Genomic DNA, 21,309 nt, shown 5'->3' on the forward strand with positions numbered 1-21,309 from the left:
TCGAAGGCTTGGCCTCTCGAGCCCTTCGAGCCACGAAGCATGAAGGTCTATATAATCAAGATGGATTTCCTTTGTATAGAGCTTCGTGCTCAAGATCAATCATTTAGTATACCCTACTATTAGTTACGAATTGCATCATTGTCATTACTTAAGTCCCTGCTTGACGCCTAGTTATAAACCACCTCGAGAGCCTAGAGCACTTCCACGTGATCTAGACGGCAAACCTCGTAACATATAGTTTAAAAATTACATATTAAAAAGGCTTTTTGTAGAGTTTTTTAGATTAATAATTGTATATTAAGGATATAAAGATAGATCTATTATTTGTAGTTATAGATACCCTTTTAATCTTTATCCCTGGAGCAATTGTGACAATCATTTTACCATTAAAAAATCTCACGGGGACACTTGCTTCCCGGGGCACTTGCTTTCCCCGACTAGGAGCTGGTCGGTCGTTTAAGAGCACCGACTATTACTTCTTAGTGTATACTCCAGCCGCACGAGCATATCCTCTTTACTTCAGAATCTATAGAGTAGGGTAATTGAGGTGCGGGGGAGGGAAGAAGGGGTAACCAAAAAAAGAGGCACGGACGTCGCCCCTGCATATGCAGCCTCGGCAGAAAAGTAAATGTTATGGAATCACAGCTGAATTGGAGCTCAGCTGCTCCATCATCGTTCCTTTTTTCATCCAATATAAATTCATATCGTTCACGTTCAATTGAAGACCAAAGAAAGATCCTATCACGATGACTTCGAATACGATTGATATTATCGCACCAATCGTGACTCCATTACCTGATCCTCCGGAAGGTCAATACTTCACGGATTTACAATGGAGTACATTAATGGCCATAATGGATACTGTGATTCCTTCAATTCACAAGGCCTCAATCACAAATGATCCATCCAGTCAGCTTTCTGTTCCCGACGAACAATACAATGACGCTGTAACTTATGTGCGAACAACCATTTCATCGCCACCTTCAGATGAAGCATTAGAAGCATATCTCAACGAAAAACCTTCCGATATTCCAGCCTTTCAAGATATACTCCTTCGTACTTTAACTACATATGCCCGAGAAGATGCTCGTAAAGCCCTGAGCTTTATTCTCACCACACTCAATACTCGCCTCGGTTCATTAATGCTCACAGGATACGCCTCACCCTTACAGTCTCATCCAGTCAATATACGCCAGTCTATTCTTACCAATTGGCGCAATTCATATTTCTTTCCCCTTCGAGCTATCGCCAAAACAATGTCACTATTAGGTAAACACATTTGGTTGAAAACATCCCCAAATTTCGATAAAGTCACGGGATTTGCAAAAATTCCTGATCATTATAAACCAGGACCTCATTATGAGTATGAGTTTTTACAATTCACGGCGAGTGATGAACCACAAATTATTGAAACGGATGTCGTAATTGTAGGAAGTGGATGTGGAGGAGCAGTCTGTGCGAAGAATTTGGCGGAAGATGGACATAAGGTTTTGGTGGTGGAGAAATCTTATTATTTTTCTCCTTCACATTTACCAATGTCCGAAGCAACTTCAGGAATTCATCTTTTTGAAAATGGAGGAGTGATAATGAATGATGATTCCAGTATGTCCATTACGGCAGGAAGTAGTTGGGGAGGTGGGGGGACTGTCAACTGGAGCGCGAGTTTGCAAACTCAAGGTTTTGTGAGAAAAGAATGGGCGGAGGATAGAGGGTTGAAGTTTTTTGGTTCGACGGATTTCCAAGAATGTTTGGATAGGGTTTGTGAGAGAATGGGTGTTAGTGCAGAACATATAAGGCACAGTCATGGAAATCAGGTGTTATTGGAGGGTTCAAGAAAGTTGGGATTCAATGCGAAATCTGTTCCACAGAATACTGGAGGGCATGAACATTATTGTGGACATTGCTCGAATGGATGTGGATCTTCACAAAAGCAGGGACCAACTGTTTCTTGGCTACCTGATGCTGCGAAGGCTGGTGCAGAGTTTATTGAAGGGTTCAAGGTTGATCATGTTATTTTTGATGAAGAGGATGAAAAGAAGGCAGTTGGAGTAAAGGGAGTTTGGACTTCTAGGAATAGTCGAGGTGGTGTTGATGGTCCTTTGTCCGACAAAATAGTTCGAGAAGTTATTGTCAAGGCGAAGAAAGTTATTATATCAACTGGTACTCTTTGGACTCCTGTTATATTGAAGAATAGTGGTCTTACAGTGAGTTTCGATTACTTTTTTATCTTGAGGCTCCACTAACATGCTTTATAGAATTCACAAATTGGAAGAAACTTATATCTTCACCCTGTCAGTATGGTCGGTGCCGTATTCCCTGAAGATGTAAGACCATGGGAAGGTATGACACTCCAATCTCCAAGAATCATTTCTCAAATTTATCACTAACAACCGTATCACCAGGTGGAATTCTTACCAGCGTCTGCACCTCCTTTGAGAACCTTGACTCTCACGGCCATGGCGCCAAACTCGAAGCAACATGCATGATGCCATCCCTTTGCATATCCACCCTCAACTACCCAACTGGCTTCGAATCTAAATTCAAATCTCTTCTTTACCGTCACATGAACGTCTTTATCTCAATCGCTCGAGATCGTGACACCGGAATTGTATACCCTGATGCTAAGACGGGTCTTCCACGAATTTCATATACACCAAGCGAGTTTGATAGAGGCCATATTAGGCAAGGTGTACTCGCCTTGACAAAAATATGCTACGTAAGTGGTGCGAAGGAAATTCACGTCACAGCTTCAGGCATCAATCCATATACTCGATCTCCCTCTTCCCTTTCAACCGATTCAAATGATCCCTCCTCAGACCCTGCATTCCAAACTTGGCTCACAACCCTCTCTAACACCTCTACCAAACCTCCATTATCTCAATTTGCATCGGCGCATCAAATGGGTACTTCTCGTATGAGTACTCGTCCGGAAAATGGAGTCGTAGATCCTAAAGGAAAGGTTTGGGATACGGAAAATTTGTATGTTAGTGATGCGAGTGTTTTCCCTAGTGCAAGTGGTGTTAATCCTATGATTACGATTATGGCGATTAGTGATTGGATTAGTAGGGGTATTAGTCAAGAGTTGAAGGGGAATGGTGGTGAAGAGAAGGTTGAGGAAAGAGCGAGGTTGTAGATTATGGGGTTTAAATTGCTGGAGGATTTGCCGAATTGGACTGGGAATTGAGAGTCGGATATTTGGTCGAGGAAATTGAATTAAGAACTTGTTTGGTATGATCAGGTGTTGGGGGTAATTTCTTTATGGATTATGGCTATGCATGAACTTTCAATCGATAACGAAAGTGTTAATACAGATATTTCTCATTACTCAATTTTCAAGACCTAAAACTATGGCTTCATGATTTACATATACTCCATTCATTCCCCCAATGTTACCATATATCTATCTACCTCCTCTCCACAACAAAAAATAACAAAAATTACAAACCATAAGATAATATACTCAACAATCAAACCCCCGCTGTCTGTAAATCCCTCATCACTTGATCATCCGTTCAATCAATTCATTCAACTCCCCACAAAGCTAAAAGCTAAAAGCTAAAGACAATACGAAGCCTTCAGAACAATATTAAGGAGAACCCGCTAATTTAGCGAGGGGATTATTTCCCTTGATTAATTATTTTTTCCTTTCTTTCTTTGAATATTTGGGTTAGCTAACTTCCTTTTAATACTAGATACTTGGTGAGGAAGACTGGGAGGTATATATTGAGGTCTCTCCTCTTTCTTTTGAGGGGGTGAGGATATTTCGTCTTCTTCTTCTTCTTCTTCTTCTTCTTCTGCTTTTTATCCTCACTCTTATATAGTTTTAAGATTATATTATATTACATTACATTACAATAACCAAGTCTTTCGTTCTAAACTCATTCTTTTCAGAATTAAAACTTTATTATTCTTCTCAAATACTTCCACTTTCGCTCCAGGTTTACTTTTATTTTCAACTACCTCCCAAATTTACCTTCAATCTCAAATCTCCAACTCCAAAACTTCCAAATATCAAACCCTATAACCCCTAAGGTTACTCCTCTCAACAAAATGTTCGCTCTACCAATCGTAACGACTTTTCCCTATTATCCACGTCCTCCTCATATTCCTCCTTAGGATCTTTTTGGTGCGGGAGATGGATGCGTTATGTGTGGGGTGGAGTGTTTCTTTTATAAATCTTACAAATCTAAAGTTCAAATTTTAGAAAATCATATTTCAATCGCAATCTTACAAACCGGAATGAGACGTTTGAAGGAAGGTATTCTATATCGTTTCAACTTATATCATCTCCGCTCTATAATCTTGAAAATCCAGCGAGGAAGATATAAGAAACAACGGATAGTCGAGTATCTCGATGTCATTCATTCATTCATTCATTTACAAAACACATATCATTCATACACTCAGTCACCTCAATAAAAAAATCACTCACCTCGTGGCCTCGTACCCTCAAAGTCTCAAAATCCCTCACCAGCTCGAAATGTTACAGTGTCATTCTTTTTGCACTGGGATTCTCTGTCAGATTGCGATACAACGATTATATACCTATGACCTTAGAACCTCAAAACCTCACACTTTCAAGATCCCAAAATCTAGAATTATCCTCATTATCTTTCACACGAGAACACAATTATACGATTACACGATCAGCTATCTAACAAACCACAACTCGATCTTATCCTCTCCCAAAATCTCATAACCTAGCTATTCAACATCACAAATTCAACCGCGCTCATAACCCTCCTCACAACCACAATAAAACAAATATACAATAAATAAAAAAATCCATTCAATTATATTCCTACTCAGAATAAAACTCTAAACTCTATACAAATATTACATTACATTTTAACATATCAAGTCTCTTTCTCTACATCAATCTATCAATCTATCAATCTATCAATCTCTACCTTTCTCTACCGATTAACACAGCACTTCAACCTCACACCTCATCACACCACACCACAACATACTATAACCTCATCTCTCCTCCCCTACAAGACACTAGGAAACTAGATGTATCACATATAAATACATATATACTCCATCTCAATCTACCCAGCACACAAATCACAACACATAAATTCCATAATCCATCTCAATTCACACACCACAAAAATCTAGACCCCCTTCCCCCTTCCCCATTTTAACACCTCTACAACCTGTCCTTCAAGCTCCACCTCCCCAAAACAATAAAAGGAAAAGAACACGACAAATCCCCACCAATCTCTAATCTCCAATCTATCCATCTCCCAATCCATCATTCATCAACCACTCAATTCCTCCAAACCCATACCTCCCTCCTTTCCCTTCCCTTTCCCATCGCAGATCATCGCAGATCCAAAGGACACCACACTACTTCTAGAACGTACAATGTAGTTTTACAGGGAAAATCATCTGCTTCCAGCTGCCACTTTCAACCAAGCTACGCGTCTTTGAGCCGAACAGCTCATCTACCTAGGTACTCACTATCATCATACGATCGGTGGGTCAACGCGAAGATGAGGATTTGGGAAGGCATCAATTGTAATTTGTTAGAGTACGGCGATGGGTGGCTGGATGGATGAATATAAGAAATTTAAGAGAAATCACAATTTACACTTCACATTCACAATCTCACAAATCATATATCAAATGAAAAATCCATCGCATATTCATTTAAAATTCATTTGATTCTAAGCTGATGGTTTCCCATTCCAATGAAATGCAATCAATTTCCCTATTCCCAGCAAAATTAGATCAGGTTATGTATGTATCACCACCACTTTCATTATCCACTTCACCACTCCATCCCCTCATATCACTACCCACAATACCATATCCCTGCCAATATCTACTAGTCCATGCATACATCCATAACTCCATGCCAGCAGCCATGATTTTCCTATGTCCATATCCTCGTAGCAGCAATAAAGAAAACTCGTCAAAGGATACCACGCCACTAGCAACTCCATCTACAAGCCATTGATATCAAATCAATGCCCATTTTAATGCCTGCCGATACCCTTCCTTCAATATCGCAAAAATAAAAATGTGGTATCATAATAACGAAAAGAAAGTTGCCTCCTCCGGTAAACTTCAGAACTGCCACTTCCCCCAACTCCACATTCCTAAAGATAGTATGCGCCCCTTCATGTGGATTAAATGTTTGATTCCATTAATTTCTGAAAAGATATTTGTGATAGCGTTGTGATTTTGAATTGCGTATCGAAAAGAAAATGAAAGAAAAACGAAAGTGGTTGATGTTGGTATGTATTATTTTTGAGGCCGTGAAAATGATGTTGACGTACTTTGTGAGGATCTATTAAAAGATGGTCTGGACAAAGTATGTAAAGGTTGTCCCCGAGCTAGCCGCCGTTGTTCAACACGTCGCATTACCTCGGAATCTTCAGCATGCATACTGCCTCGATTATTCTTCCTCTTGGAAGAGGATACCACAGGAATCCTCAGTGATTGTGGCTGACGATTCATGGCTTGAAACATTCTGGTCTATATCAAGTATGTTAGTGTTTGGCACAACCTATGATCCAAATATCCTTTGAAGGAGTCCCTTCTTGGGAGATGAAGTCAGTGGCACTTCATCGCTTGATGATGAGGTGGTCGAGGGAGAACTGTCAGATTTGTCCACTTTGACATTGCCATTGGCTGTAGACTTATCAAGGTTGTTCAATGCCGCCGCCCCAATAGATTGACTAACTGCGGATTGTTCTACCCTGCTTTTATCCGGTGGGTGCGCAATCAAAACAGAAGGTGCACCAGGGTGCTCTATTACCTCAGAAAGTGAGCCGTTTGGTATATGGTTCGGGATATCTCCTGTGGAGTCTTGTGATAAGACGTTTTGCTCTTCGGATTCAGTTGCCTGCTTCGACTGGCGGTCGATAATATTAGAATCTTCCGAAGATTTCACGCTCTCTGGATTCCGTGTGCTTGGCCCGTCAAATGACTTACTAGCTCCGGCAGCTAAAAAGGCGCATTGCGGAGAAATTACAGACTCAACCGTGACATGACCATCCACGGCTTCACTGTTGCCGTTCTTGGTCAATGGAACAGCAGCTCCGAGCTCCTGGTGGTTGACTGATAGGGCAGAATTCTGAACTTGTTTGCCACTAACAGGCTTTGGGGTTGGGCGCTCTTTCCACCAAGATGAAACTCGAGTTATAAATTCCTCAGTTCCCAATTCCAGGGTCAAGAGTTTTTGAGCCTTATCTTCCTTTTCGAGAACGAATGCGTACGCCCTTTGATAGACTACTCTTTGACGTTCATCATCCCATTTTAACTTATTCTCATAAAACTTTTGGATGTTCTTGCTAATCTCAATTGCTCTTTGCCTTATTTTATACTCGTCGTCCGCGAATTGATGCATAGTCCTGGCGATTGTTTTAAGTACTCTAACGAAAGTTTCCTTGGCCTATGATTTTTTAGCTTTTTGAGAATCTTGGGAGAAAGTGTGGCCCATCTTACATTTCGTCCTGCAGTTATTTCTTTAAATCGTCCTGCGGATATCTCTTCTATATCTGAGTTTGGGTTTTTAGTTTGGAAGTTATTTCGAGGCTTGTTACCATTGACTATTTCATTCTTGACAATGGAGGGCATTAGTGGTTGATGTCTCAATGGAATCTGTTGTCCTGCAGCAGTTTCAGCTAGTTTTCTTGTCCGCACAGCCTTCTGATAAGCCTCGGGATCAGAGCGCTTTAGTTTTTCTTCTTTAACCGTTGTGTGGAATTCCTCTTTCTCCTTAGGGGTCATATGATAATCGTCATCCTTCTCAAAATCATCAGACTGGATAATCTTTAAAATCGCCCCCTTATTCTCTTTGAGACTAAGGATATTGTCTAAAACAGCATTGTCCATTCCTTCAAACTCTGTAAGGTTTTCTTGTGGTATTTGTCTTGGTTCAAAGAGAATTTCTCCCAAACCCTTCTGAGCCCATGATAATGGGTTCTTCTTATCGACGACCCTCGAGGCAAGTTGCGTTTTGAATACTGCTTTATTTTGGATACTATTCTCGAATGTGCCAGCAGCCATCAAGCGATAAACAAACACGTGTTTCTTCTGGCCAATGCGATATGCTCTACCGATTGCTTGCTCTTCGTTGATAGGGTTGTACCTGAAGTCAAATATGACCACCCTATTAGCACCGTATAAATTTAAGCCCAAGCCACCAGCATTAGTCGAAATTAGATAGAGCTCTAAATTGTTGGAGTTGAAATCCTTGACAATTGCTTGCCGTTTACCCATAGCAGTTTTACCATCGAGCCTTGCATATTTTCTACCTTGTTCCTTACACATATCTTCGAGGAAGTCAAGGGTCACAAGCGTTTGTGAGAATACCAAAACTTTATCACCAACAGCTTTGGAAGCGTCGAGTATTTGACAAAGAATTCTGACTTTGTTTGACAATTCTGGGTTTCTAATGCTCTCTACAGACTCAAAGACCTTTGCTTCTGCAGAGATTAAGTCTTCAGAGACCCCAATTTTCCAGGCTTCTGGATCATTCTCAAGATCTTCATCTATAACGTCTGTTCGTTTACCCTTCCGACAGTGAGATGTGGTAGCGATACGTGTATCAGATTGAGAATTTCCGTGAACCTCACTGCTTCGCTCATCTAACTTTGCCTTGAAACAGTAGGGGTGGTTGCAAAGTAAAGTCAAAATGTTGATATATGACCATACAGTCGTTTGCTTCAGCTCTCCGGACTTTGTTCGAGCCGGTTTTTGTGATGACATTGAACGTACGTAGGTGATATATGCTTGCTTCTGGAGTTCAGTAAGAGAGACGTTGATGACGAATTCCTTTTTGGGCGGTAGATCATCTCTAAGGACTGATGTATCTGCACGATGAACCTTCGGGGACAAATCACCCTTCAAAACCTCAAGCATTTTCTTGCTATTAAACCTCTCCTGCCGGCTGCTATCGATAAAAAGCCCCTGTTCGATTGGTTCTTTGTATTTCTTTCGAAACTCATCTATAGGGCCAAGGTAATTAGGTGCAACCCATTCAACCATCGTGTGATACTCCTCTACGTTGTTTGCAAGTGGTGATCCGGTTAATGCAATGCGAGTTTTAGATTTGAATTGGGAGGCAGCCCAATTCAAAGCAGAATTGTAGTTCTTCATCTTATGCGCTTCATCGGCCACGATAATATTTGGACCTTCAAGAAGTTGAGCCTTTGCGCGCTCCATCTTGCTGATATAAGAATGTGTTAAAGGTTTATCTGGTTTTGGCTTCGGTGTGGTAATGAATTTGCGGAACATATCATATCCTATGAGCAAAATTCCCCCCTCGTGGAACCAATCGTTAATGGTACGGAACCTGCTGTCAAGGCTGGAGGCTGACTCGACAGGTCTCAAATCTCCAAGAATATCATCCGGAGACCAGGTAAGAAGTTCGTCCACCCAATTAGCAATCAATCCTGGAGGACAAAGGACGATCGTTTTTGACACACGAAGACTTTCGGGAACTTGTGATGATATAGACTCATCCTTAGAGGAGGCTGCTTGAGCCAGCGCAACGAGTATGGTGATTCTAAGTGATTATCAGAAACAGGTGATGAAAGAGGATTGGTTATACTAACGTTTGCATAGTTTTTCCTAGTCCCATAGTATGAGCCAGAAGGCATCCTTGCGTTGCTTTTCCATCGGCAGTGATTTGATTCCAAATGAATCTTACGCCATCTAGTTGATGAGGTTTTATGCGTTTGCCGATCTCTTTATCAATATAGATGTAACCTTGATCATCAAATTTTCCCTCATTGATGATGTGACGGTCTAATGCCACATCTCCAACATTGTCAGATTCCATGAGTCTAGCTCGGAGTTGTTTTTTGCGTTCTTCTTGTGCAGTTACTCGTGCTCTATCTTGCTCTCGCAAGTTCCGAGCATTTGCATCCTCAAAAAATTTTCTTGGCTTCTTGCTTGGTGACTCCTGTTCTTCAAAAAACTCCTCACTATCACTTGTACTATTCTCGTCTATTAGCCTCGAAAAGGATGTGATCCAAGCAGAGTGTAGTAGCTTACCTAACCGGTTTACGTTTTCTCTTGACCGAACCTTGAGGCTCACTATCCTCGTCGTCGTTAGACACCATTCCAGATTCTAATGGGATGTCTGCTTTAAAAAAATTAAGACGAATCTTTGGATTGAAATAACCCTGTAATGATTTGCAAAGTGTATAAAAATAGTGAAGGGAGCTGAAGTCATCACTACGAATTGCACTAGCTGCAATACGCATCCATCCGTCATTTGCGAGGTGGAACTTGCAATCAATAAAAATCCAGAATAGCCTGACAAGATTCAGTAATGCCATGGATAACTGCTCATCCAAGCCCTTAGTCTCGTGGCCGAGGTCTATGGATTCCTCCACACGGGCTCGCAACTTTGTTTCATCATCCATTGTCGCAATAAGCTCAAACAGAGACTTCTGTACGTGGCTTGGAAGCTTGTCGACAGCTGTAACTATGAGTCGATCTCGGTCTTTAGAGTCCTCCCAAGTCTTATAGCCAAAGCGAGACACAGTGGCTGGTGTCGTGAGCGACGGGGGATTATTTGGACCCGATACTGGTCGTAAGAGATGCTGCCCTTTATCAGATTCGGATGAAAGAATGATTGGATTGATATGACTTGTAGCTTTGAGGTCTGACTTCAATCTGGATACTCGATTGCTATCCGGCGTTACCAAGTCGATGAAAGCGGGACTAGTCTTCTTAGGTGTGGATGTTGATAATGGAACTGCCCATTCGGACTTGAATTTATCGTAAGAGGAGTGCGTCATTGGCTCGGGAGATCCGAGTTCTTCGTCGTCAGATAATGGAGCCACATTGTGGTCCCCTTCACTGGTATGATCATGGAGTATAGAGGACTTGGATCTTGAAACTGGTTTAGCTACCCCTCGAGCTGGAGTCATGGGAGCTTCTGAGAGACTGTCATCAGACATGGTCACATCTTCCTCATCATCCGCAAGGTCCAGTTCCTCAACAACAAAATCGCCAATATCGCGGACACTCTCGACCCCGGAAGACTCGCTATGTATGGATTCTCCAGAGTTACTGTCATATGCAGATGGGACGGCTTTTTTAGGTTTCACAGGAATATCTGTGGTCAGTTTCGGAGGTGGAGACTTCTTCTGGAGAAGAGAAATTGTGTAGACCAGATCCTCTCGATCAAAAATAGTTACTTCCATGATGCGAGTTTGGTGGCGTACTTGATGCTCGTTTGACCATTGACCGAGTATTATGTTCTCTCGGAGTTTGGGGATGCGTCTATCAACAAGATGTTTTAAATCTTGCTGTGCTTTTAGGATATCTGCATGCTTTGATCCTGTCCGACGTGACTTTTTCCAAAGTCGAAATGCTTTTTGGCGACGTTTGGGGAGCTTTGTTTCTTGCCATTGGGAAACCAGATCTGCGATACCTGCATCAACAGCCATTTCTACCTCTTGTGGGGTAAGAAATTTGTTCTTTTGCTTCTCCTTTTCAATGTATGCAGCCATCTCCCTAGCCTCCTCATCTATGGCTTCCCATGTTTCTGTGTCAAAACCATTCTCTGAGCCAGATTCACCATACAATGGTAACTCTTCATCACCCCCCCTGAGCATGTTGTATTTGTTCAGAGCATCGGGATGATCATAAGCATTCGCCAGAAGATCACCTTTCGCATTTGAATCGAAACTGAAGGTTGACTTTCCAGCTTTTGAAGAATTGACGAGGGATGCTTCCGGGTTAATTTCGGGCCATGACGATAATTGTTGCCGGGTGACTTCGATTGTATCGTCCGAGCTGGAGCGATATAGCGTAAATGAAGGTTTTTGGGTGAGTCGTAAGCGATATGTGTGAACTGACATCAAGGTCTTCTGATTTCGCTCAAAATTTCCCGGGCTGACGCTAAGGAAAATTCTCATGAGGCTATGGATATAAAGACGACGGCCAGGAACGATTGGGAGAAAGTGAGGGTGTAAGGAGGAGCGCTTCAGAAACATCATTCTCCAATGGTTGGTCCAGATTTTGACGAAGAGGTTCATCATCCATTCTCCGTCGCTTGTTGCCTTCAGATACATCAGACACATCTTTACCGGCTTGATTCGAATTGGAATTTAACCCTTCAGCTTCTGTTCTCGCTATTAGTTTTAGAGGCTGCAGACCGGCGATGTTTTGAATACCAGAAATACCAGCTGGAAAATTAATTGGTATAGTCGAATTGATGGTGAAGTTGAACTCGGGTTGGGACGACACACTCGGCAGGCTGTTACCATGTTTCTCTGGAATCAGAGCAGAATTGGCCAAACGACGTTCTTTGGTATACCAATCCTGGTATTTTGCGCTTCTTTCGCGGAGTTGCTCGATTCCATATCGAATGAAAGACCGCCAGCCAAGTTTGGATATTTGAAGATCCTCTCGCAGCGTCTTATCATCAATCTCGAGTAGAAGGATATCTCCCGTGATTTCATTCTCCCGAAAAACCTTCTCTAAATACGCCGGGTCTGGTAAACAGCTGGAGGCTGCCCGAAGTCCCCACGATCTTTTGTCGGTGCAAAACTCTTGAACTATCCTGTCAACCGACCAACCCCAAGGATCATCGTCCTCCATTTTGGTATTGGTATGATCAGAAGTCGCTATCTGACATGAAGAATGATTTGTCAGTGAAAGTTCTAGCTGCGATAGCCAACGAAGAACGTAGGAATTGCGAACTGCAGGGAAACTGTTAGTTGTAGTCATAAATAACGCCAAAGAATAACACCTATATTTTCAAAGGCTAGATTCAATAAAAAGGGCTGACTACTTTGATAAACAGAGCAAGTGTAGGAGGTAAAGTGTGGTAGCAATAGTGGTCGCTCACTTGGGAGAAGGGTGTCTGGTGTAAAAATGGAAGGCTGAAGTCCAAGACTTCAATCGTTATTCTCTCTGAGAATAAGTATAAATCGAACTCGTAAGTGAATTGAAAAATAATGGGCCGAGTTGTTGAAGTTATTAAAGTTGAAGTAAAGACATGGAGTATTGACTGACAATCGAAAATAGTTGCGATTTTGCACTTCTAGGAAAAGGGCTGGTTGTTGTCAAAAAGAAGCAAAAATAACATAAGAGAATCTCTCTTCGCATTAAAAGGATATGATGATGAAATGTATCGAGTTATTATTCTAAGATCGCGGAAGGTCAACCTGGAGGATTTTGCGACGGCGAGCTTGGTTAGAGATGCAGAGATTGAAGAGATTGGAGGGGTTAAAGGAGAAGGGAGGGGGAATGAGGGGAATCATCGAAGCTTAGAAGTTAGAACAACAGTTGGAAGTTGAGGTTTAAACAGTAGATTGACACGAGCTTTCGCACCCATCAATCACGAAAATGCGTGCTTGCTGCTCTAAGATCTCGGCCTTGCGAAATTGTCAGGTAAGCTTAAGATGTTGATGTTAAGATGTTACTATAACGTTCCTTATACTCGTTGTTCTCTTTGACAAGCACACATTATCTTCGAACATGACATTTGAGGAGTCAAAACTTTATTACATGACATTTTAAACCTAGAGACTTGTTCAACTTCACCTTAACACCTTGGTGCTTATCCATTTCTTATCTTTTTGATAGCTCTCCACAGAGCTTTCGCGTTGGTGTGTTTCTTATCGTTATCGAGAATCTCGTTTCAATGTTCAGCCTTGTGAAGCTCCTGCCAAGATTTCATTCAGTAGGGTCACCAGATGGGTGAACAAGCACAACACAGAAGCTCATACCCAAATTCAACCATCTTTAGAATCCATCAAAATTTCTATCTCCATTTATTTGGAGTTAATCCGTAATATAAAGCAAAATCTCCACATCGTCAAAACATATCTTGCATCTCTTGCATTTAATTGCGTGGTTTTGTCTTCAGATTTCAAACTTACAAAGCAGCTTTTGAATAACCAGGGGCGGAGTTTTTGCGGAAACATTTTCAGGTGTGGTGACAGATGTGATGACAAATTATTCACAGAACTGTTTCTATCATTATCAATCTGCTGTTCTCAACCTTATTACTATAGATAGATCCCATATACAGAACGAGGATTATCTTAGAATCTATCATCATAGGATTTTAAGAGGGATAGATCTATCAAGAAACTCGTTCGCTGCCGTCTTTTATTACACTTCGAAATTCCACACCATCGTTCGTCCTGAATCGCTCGTTCATCATGACATCTTCATACCCTCCTGAGATTTCAGCCGAAGAGTCCCAACAACTTCTAGTGACCATCAAAGATTGGTCCATAGCTCATGGATTGGCCGTGAGGCCTCCACCAGCATTGGTCTCTAACCAAGCAGACCCTCATGGTGTTTTGGCAACCACTGCACCGGTTACTCTATTCCCAAGTCCCTTTCCTCGAATATGCTTTGAGCAAGCCAAATCAGTGCAGAAGGCTTATAACATCTTATATGCATCTATTGCTCAAGATGAGTCTTTTCTTGGAGATATCGTGCAAGAGTAGGAGCTCATGAAATTCCAAGTTCCATTTTGGTTTCAAATGTTCACTGGAGAATGATTCTGACTTTTTACTTAGAATCATTGAAGTTGATGAATTCATTGCCGAACTTTGGCGTGTTCACTTGAAGGTCAAGAATGAGGGTTATGTTCAGGTGAATATTTCTAACATCAATTTAATTTAAAGTGGTTGAAAATACTGATCGTGAAGAATCTTTCTCTTGGTCTCTTTCGATCCGATTACATGGTCCATCAGGAAACACCGGAAACCACACCTACTATCAAGCAGGTCGAATTCAATACCATCGCTGCTTCATTTGGAGGATTATCTTTTCAAACTTCTCAATTGCATAAGTTTGTGTTTATTAATGCTGTAATATATTCCAAGTCGCTGACCGTTTGTTAGATACTTGTCATTAAGTGATTACAGCTTTTCCAATAAAGATGTAACCAAATCATTAGATCTTCCAGAGAACACAAGCACTGCATCATTAGCTTCAGGGTTGTCACATGCCTTTGATTCCTACAAAAATTATGCCTCTAAATCTCATCACGATCGCTGCATAGTTTTCCTGGTTCAGACGCCTGAACGAAATATCTTTGATCAGAGACATCTTGAATATGAGCTGCAAAAGCAGGGTACACCAGTTTTTCGACTAGCATTCTCCGATGTTCTTGCCCATACAACTGTAGCCCAAACCCCAGAAAGAGAACTTTTATATTCACCACCAAGCAACCCTTCAAAGAAGTTTGAGGTTGCCGTTGTCTATCTCCGTGCCGGATATGGCCCTCAAGATTACGCTGACGAATCGGCTTGGGAAGGTCGTTTCCAAATAGAACGATCAAACGCTATCAAATGTCCTTCAATCTTGACCCAATTAGCTGGAGCCAAGAAAGTCCAACAAGTACTTGCTACACCAAGAGCTCCCTCTACCCCTTCAATCCTGAACCGCTTCGTTAAAACAAGCGATGCAGATCTTGAGAAATTAGAAGATACATTTACAAACATCTTTCCACTAGATGAATCTCCAGCAGGACTCGAAGCGCGCAAAATCGCTCTAGATCCAGAACTTTGCAACGGATATGTCCTAAAGCCCCAACGAGAAGGCGGAGGTAACAATATCTACCGCACCGCAATCCCCGCATTCCTCAAATCCCTCCCTGAATCCCACTGGAAATCCTACATCCTCATGGAAATCATCACTCCACCACCCGTCCACAACATGATTCTCCGCCACGGAGCCATCGAAAAAGGTGGTGTGATCTGTGAGCTCGGTATCTACGGAACATGTCTATGGGATCAAAACACCTCGCGAATTCTCCACAATGAGGAGGCGGGATACCTTCTACGAACAAAGGGTGATAAAAGTGAAGAGGGTGGTGTAGCTGCTGGTTTTGGTTCCATGGATAGTGTGGCTCTTATTTAAATCTATCTTCAGTAGAGGAAACATCTAGTATTAGAGGATTTTCTCCAATGTGCCTTATGAAGCATATAGCTAGCTAGATATTAAATCAGAACCTCACATGGCTTTGTCGTATTTACGGAGCTGTTTTTGTTGAAATGAAATTTAGCGTACCCCGCAAAATCATATATCCCTAAAGATTGAAAAATCCGAGGAATCAACACCAATAGTTTTTAACCTAGGTTACTATCCCCAAAGTCTATATTTTAATGCTGCCCATCTGCTAAGGTTAATTTACTCCGTATTAAATCATCGTTTAATATTAACATTAACCTCACTTCTGTTTTTATAAGATTAATCTCATTTTCATTTCTTTCTTATTCTTATTATTATAGTCCTTGTTATGTTATTTTTCTTTTCAATATTTCTATCTATTTATCTATTTTATCTAAAGCGTGGATTTGTTGAGGGAAGTAGATGTTTAACTCCAGCTCCTCTAGCGTGTGCAGATTAGGGGTAATCTTACAATCAATGTTCTGTCCTGGACTGGATATAGAGTGCAGGATTGGGATTGGGATTGGGTTAGGTATGATTTCTAGGCGCTCATGCGTCAAGAGACAATGCAAACAAAATATTTTGAGTTTCGAGGAAAAAGGAAGTAGTAAAAGTCACCGTGTCATTTCCAACTTTCTCCGGTTGAGAGAAAGAGGAGAGGGCTTGAAATTCTTATAGGGTGAGAGCGGGATTTGTAGTTTCTATTGATGTATATTATTTCAATATTTGTTTTTCCTATTCCTATTTAATAAAAAATAATACACATCCCTTCATCAGCAATTTTCAGCGATAAAGGAGGACTCAGTATAGTTCATATTAAAAGTAGTTACTTTAAAAAGCACTAAAAGCTAGCGTCACGGTAGCGCTACTTCCCAAATCCCCCCTCCCGCATATTTCAAGTAAATCACAGATGATAGGCTGAGGCAAGCTTAGATCGACTTTACACCAAGCACATCTAGTGCCAGTTGCGTGATAATCATCTCGTCTTAGAGGGTGGAATGTCGATGGATTAAAAAGCGTCAAGCGAGTTTGCAGGATGTGAAGGACTAATTTGAAATATTTTGATATTCTCTGTTCAGAGCATCATCTGTGTGTCAGATGTGAAGGTACTACTTTGAAAAAATAATAATGGTGCTCCTTAAAAGTTCCTCTTCGGATAGATACTTGTCAACGATTCTGCCTCTTCAGTTCCCTTCCGTTCTGTTGGCTTTGGCCTGGTGATAGCTGAGCCACACGACCTTAGAATCTAACTCACAGGAATCGTTTGTTTGAATTTAATTCTCCTAATCTATCTCAGCAAACTTTACTTACTGTTCAAGAAACAAGATAGAAGTGTTTCTTAGAAGTTTCCGGCCATATAGATACCTAACACTCCTGTTGACCTCCTGTGATCTTGGCAGCATATGCATGTATATTGCATGATGCATATAAGGAGCAAACAAAGCTCAACTTTTAATTTATTCTTTCCTTTTTGGTATACTGTTTGTTTGCTTTCAATATTTTGATTTCAAAGCACTTTAATTCCGAAGGCCGAATACCTAACCTATTCCTTCATTTTTTGAATATATACTCGCAGCTTAACTGCTTAGCTAGAAAATCAATCAATTCAATCTGATACTCTTTCTGGTCTTAAGAAACCCAACAACTCCTTACAGACTTTCCATAATGCTCATCTCTACTTTGAATTGAACTTTGGAGTCATTAGACTAGCCAGCATGAGAAGCTAAGTTGATACCAAAAAGAACCCGCTCAACTATAAACCTATTCGAATATTGAGTAAAATATAGCTCTTTTAAACATCAATATTAAGTTCTGTACCAACAAACCCCAAAAACTTAGAAGCTATCTCTAGCCAACATCCCCACCATCTAACAGATGACTAGACAAAACCCACGAATCTGTTCTCTGCAGCAAAACTGTATAAATGGGGGCCCCTTTCCACATTCCTTTGAAACCTTCGCAGTTTCCATTTCGATTACACCGCTAATATAGTAACTTTATATCTTCAGCTTGAGAACTTCAAATTCACTAACATTCAACTACTTTATTTTATATATGAAATATATCAACCAATCAAGCAGATACTTATAACTCTACAAAACACTATCATACCATCTATCCGCCGCCTTCGCCTTAAAATTTTCCATACATATTCACTTCACACCTCTTTCCATCATACAACATATAAACACCAACCGAAGGAACTTCTTTACCGACCTAAACCTATTCCAAGCTTATATCACTATCCATAACACTTATAGTAAGATCACAATGATTACTTAGCCTTTTTAGTCTAAATAATAATGTAATTAATGCCTGTTTGATTTTTATGCTATGCTATGTTATGCTATATTGTCTTTTAATATTCTACATTATATCATATTATTCTAAGATTACAATAATACTTGCTACATTTAAAACCAGTCAAGTACCTCCTCCAAGGGGATGCACGCATCCACTTTAAACACAAAAGCTAATAAAAAAAAGTCTATTCCCAGTTCTAAACTTTGTTAACTCCTCCTACCGAACCCTCTCCTATCATCCTTGCTCACCCATCGCCCTCACCCCTCCCGCCAATAATCACCCTCTTTCTTCATAGACACATAACCCAAAAACTCCCACTAAGAAACTAATCGTCTACAATTCCACATCCTTAAAACAATCAAAAACTAAGTTTTCCGAATATGTCTAGCCACAAACCAGCACCAAGAACCCAGGCACGCACTATTTGCAGTGCAAGATCCATCTCCCCGTGGGGACGCCACTACTATTGGGTCCATAGCTTATCCTCAACGCCGCAGCGCCGCAGCACCTCGAAACACGTGAGAACTAGCTTGTGGTAGCTGTGGTCCAAATTTTGGACCGGAATAGCAAAACTAACCTTCGGGTATTCATGGACGCCATCACAGAATTGTGGGGTGTCACGTCGAATTTGGAAGCCTTGTTGGGACTCAGGTGTACAAGAAAAAGTGGGTAATTGTCTATTTCACCATGCGCTCAACTTTCTCTAGGTATAATTCCTTGTTCTGGGGGGTAGCAGCGGGTGTAGAGACTTCAAACACTCGACGACGTCCACCAGGATGAGGCCGAGGGCGGTCCTTTCGGTGACCAGTGACCAGAAATCTGCTTCTAAGAAGCGCAAGACCGGTCCAGCTGGCTAGGAGCCCACCGCCAAAGAGTTCAAGGGCGGCTCTACTGGTGGTCGTGCACTTGAAAGGGGTGAAGGTGCCTGGCGTCCTCCGCCACCTAGGTAGTACACTTGAGTGTGACTACCTTGATTGTTCACTCCATCTGTGAAAAATCTCGTATCGAAAGATGGGCTCCAATATGAACCTGCAGCTCGTGTTCTGGGTTCATCAGAGTAGCCTGGGGAGGAGTTGACATGTGGGCCTTGAGTTGCGACTTCTATCCATCTTTCCATGGTGGGTTCGATTCCCACCATTTTATGATGAAAAGTATTATGGACTTGGGGGGAAAGCTTGCAGAGGTCAATAGACTCTTGATTCACCGTCGACACTCTGCCTAGTTATTTGGTTCCTTTGTTCCCTTTTAGATTGCAGTTTGTTTCGTCACCGTTTCCTGTGTCTGCAACATTTGTGATCTTCACAAGCCGAAGAAACAGGGAAACCTTACTAAAGGGACTAGCAACCTTAAGGTGGATTTGTTCTCTGATGATGGAGACTTCATATGGAGGAAGGAGGGCAATAGATACAGCGCGTTGATTTCTTTCCCTTCGTCTGTTTCTTGTACACTCAGAAATAAGAAATGGAAATTTATAAAATTTGAGCAATAATGGGTATAATTTGGAGTAAGTGAACAAGTGTAATTCATGATTTTGATTTGAGTTGTGATGTCCGTGTTGAGAAAGGTGCCTCGAATGGTAATATTCTCATCAATATCTCTCCTTACATACTACCTTGAAAGTATGGTGAGATTACCTTTGCGCCGCCCAGATTCGATATGACATACACACGTGAATCGAAAAGTAAGTCTTCATAAATCCCATTATCCATCCCATTTTCATACCATTCATGCAGCCATGACTAGATGATTTATTCGCTTGTTTCTTGGGGTCTCTTGAATTGAAGGACCTCGAGTCTCTCTAATTGGTGGGTCAGCTTGTGCATTTGCGATGGGTAATATAATGATAATGGAAAGGTGTGTATACGTTGAATGGCGTTCATAGCACTTTTATTCTTTCCTTCAGCATCTTGATAGGTGTTCATTGTTGCCTCTGCCTCTACATACACTAAGGTTCTAAACATATATCAGCAGAAGTACTGTTAAATTCCCTTCTTTGAATCTCGAGGCTCGAATATGCTAAGTGGAAACATTCCTAAAAATGTCGGCACCCCATCAATTCCTTCTCACAAAGAACAAGACCTACCCTTTTTCCAAACTTGAGATAAAATCTCTTTGTGGTCCCTCTTGCATAAAGCTCACTACTCGAAACCAACTTGTCTTCTGGTTCTCTCCCCTGCCACTGCTCGTACCAATGGCATATTTCATAATCTCCCGTCCTTGGCTTGTGGCAGTTACTTCAGGCTTATCGGCAAGACGGCCAACGAGGGTAAGTTTGGCGAAAGAGTTGTTGCGAGCGCTGGTGGAGAAGTTGCGCGAGAGGGTAGAGGGAATGTTTCGACGGAGAGCGAACATGATTGCGATTCTGGAGGAGTAGATGATTTAAAATGGTTTATGCGCAAGATGTGGAATTGTAATGAGCGTGAGTTTGGCTGATGTGATTTTTTTTTCCTCTGCGATTTCGCGGTTTGGCGGGCATAGCATAAATTTTGACAAGGTATTTGAATTTATGGTGCCTGAGGCAAAATTATTCTCTCAAGCAAGTTGATGAAAAAGGCCAAAGGGCCCATACCCATATCCACCAGTGAGTGAGTGACCTTACCATTGGGATTTTACCGACTGAGACAATGAGGGACCACCGGTGGACTGAAATCTGGGGGAGATTTCAACATACCTAGTTAGGTATCTTTCTTACCCAGTAACATTACCTACCTCCAAAATCACTTGTCATTTACCAGGTATGAATTCCGACTGCAAACACTACATTGATATAAGGCAAAATTTATTCCATTAGGAAGTGCTGCGTGAATCCTGGGGAAGACTTCATCACTTGTTTACCAAATCGAGATCCCGAACCCAAAACACAGCATTGAATAAGTAATAAGTACCATTGATTCCACTCCGTTGCGATGCGGCGTGATATGATTTTCTGATGAGGAACTTCTTCATATTTCTGCAATTGAGCCATTTCGAGAAATCATTTACTTTCTAGATACTCCGACGAAAGACCACAACGTTCAAGATAAAAGCGACATTGAGATCATTGGGAATGCTGCGTCTTTACATGCGCAATCGAATGCACGCAACTATTTATTGATTGACGCCTGAACGAGG

At 41.4% G+C, this 21,309-nt stretch overlaps 8 protein-coding genes across 8 annotated transcripts; 3 read left to right on the top strand and 5 right to left on the bottom strand.

Annotated features, from left to right (window-relative positions):
• Nucleotides 1-746: 746 nt before the first annotated feature.
• Nucleotides 747-3,133, top strand: SS1G_07437 (hypothetical protein; the record flags this gene model as incomplete). The annotated part of the gene is made up of 3 exons (XM_001591940.1): nucleotides 747-2,204; nucleotides 2,256-2,340; nucleotides 2,403-3,133. 3 exons carry the CDS (start codon nucleotides 747-749, stop codon nucleotides 3,131-3,133), a joined length of 2,274 nt encoding a protein of 757 aa, XP_001591990.1.
• Nucleotides 3,134-5,739: 2,606 nt separating this feature from the next.
• On the bottom strand, nucleotides 5,740-5,877 carry SS1G_07438 (predicted protein; the record flags this gene model as incomplete). Its single annotated transcript, XM_001591941.1, has 1 exon — nucleotides 5,740-5,877. The coding sequence occupies one exon, from the start codon at nucleotides 5,875-5,877 to the stop codon at nucleotides 5,740-5,742; it is 138 nt and encodes a 45-aa protein (XP_001591991.1).
• Nucleotides 5,878-6,409: 532 nt separating this feature from the next.
• SS1G_07439 (hypothetical protein) lies at nucleotides 6,410-12,579 on the bottom strand (the record flags this gene model as incomplete). The annotated part of the gene is made up of 7 exons (XM_001591942.1): nucleotides 6,410-6,484; nucleotides 6,698-7,408; nucleotides 7,462-9,526; nucleotides 9,576-9,959; nucleotides 10,018-11,772; nucleotides 11,918-12,101; nucleotides 12,162-12,579. 7 exons carry the CDS (start codon nucleotides 12,577-12,579, stop codon nucleotides 6,410-6,412), a joined length of 5,592 nt encoding a protein of 1,863 aa, XP_001591992.1.
• Nucleotides 12,580-13,109: 530 nt separating this feature from the next.
• SS1G_07440 (predicted protein) lies at nucleotides 13,110-13,280 on the top strand (the record flags this gene model as incomplete). The annotated part of the gene is made up of 1 exon (XM_001591943.1): nucleotides 13,110-13,280. The coding sequence occupies one exon, from the start codon at nucleotides 13,110-13,112 to the stop codon at nucleotides 13,278-13,280; it is 171 nt and encodes a 56-aa protein (XP_001591993.1).
• An 870-nt stretch (nucleotides 13,281-14,150) lies between these two features.
• SS1G_07441 (hypothetical protein) lies at nucleotides 14,151-15,864 on the top strand (the record flags this gene model as incomplete). Its single annotated transcript, XM_001591944.1, has 4 exons — nucleotides 14,151-14,440; nucleotides 14,517-14,592; nucleotides 14,649-14,791; nucleotides 14,844-15,864. The coding sequence occupies 4 exons, from the start codon at nucleotides 14,151-14,153 to the stop codon at nucleotides 15,862-15,864; spliced, it is 1,530 nt and encodes a 509-aa protein (XP_001591994.1).
• A 3,187-nt stretch (nucleotides 15,865-19,051) lies between these two features.
• Nucleotides 19,052-19,315, bottom strand: SS1G_07442 (predicted protein; the record flags this gene model as incomplete). The annotated part of the gene is made up of 1 exon (XM_001591945.1): nucleotides 19,052-19,315. The coding sequence occupies one exon, from the start codon at nucleotides 19,313-19,315 to the stop codon at nucleotides 19,052-19,054; it is 264 nt and encodes an 87-aa protein (XP_001591995.1).
• Nucleotides 19,316-19,946: 631 nt separating this feature from the next.
• On the bottom strand, nucleotides 19,947-20,550 carry SS1G_07443 (hypothetical protein; the record flags this gene model as incomplete). Its single annotated transcript, XM_001591946.1, has 3 exons — nucleotides 19,947-19,996; nucleotides 20,063-20,151; nucleotides 20,282-20,550. The coding sequence occupies 3 exons, from the start codon at nucleotides 20,548-20,550 to the stop codon at nucleotides 19,947-19,949; spliced, it is 408 nt and encodes a 135-aa protein (XP_001591996.1).
• Nucleotides 20,551-20,977: 427 nt separating this feature from the next.
• Nucleotides 20,978-21,163, bottom strand: SS1G_07444 (predicted protein; the record flags this gene model as incomplete). The annotated part of the gene is made up of 1 exon (XM_001591947.1): nucleotides 20,978-21,163. One exon carries the CDS (start codon nucleotides 21,161-21,163, stop codon nucleotides 20,978-20,980), a length of 186 nt encoding a protein of 61 aa, XP_001591997.1.
• Between the last annotated feature and the right edge of the window lie 146 nt (nucleotides 21,164-21,309).

The sequence above is a fragment of the Sclerotinia sclerotiorum genome, genomic scaffold, assembly GCF_000146945.2.
Source record: "Sclerotinia sclerotiorum 1980 UF-70 scaffold_9 genomic scaffold, whole genome shotgun sequence".
In the NCBI taxonomy this organism is placed as follows: Eukaryota; Fungi; Ascomycota; class Leotiomycetes; order Helotiales; family Sclerotiniaceae; genus Sclerotinia; species Sclerotinia sclerotiorum.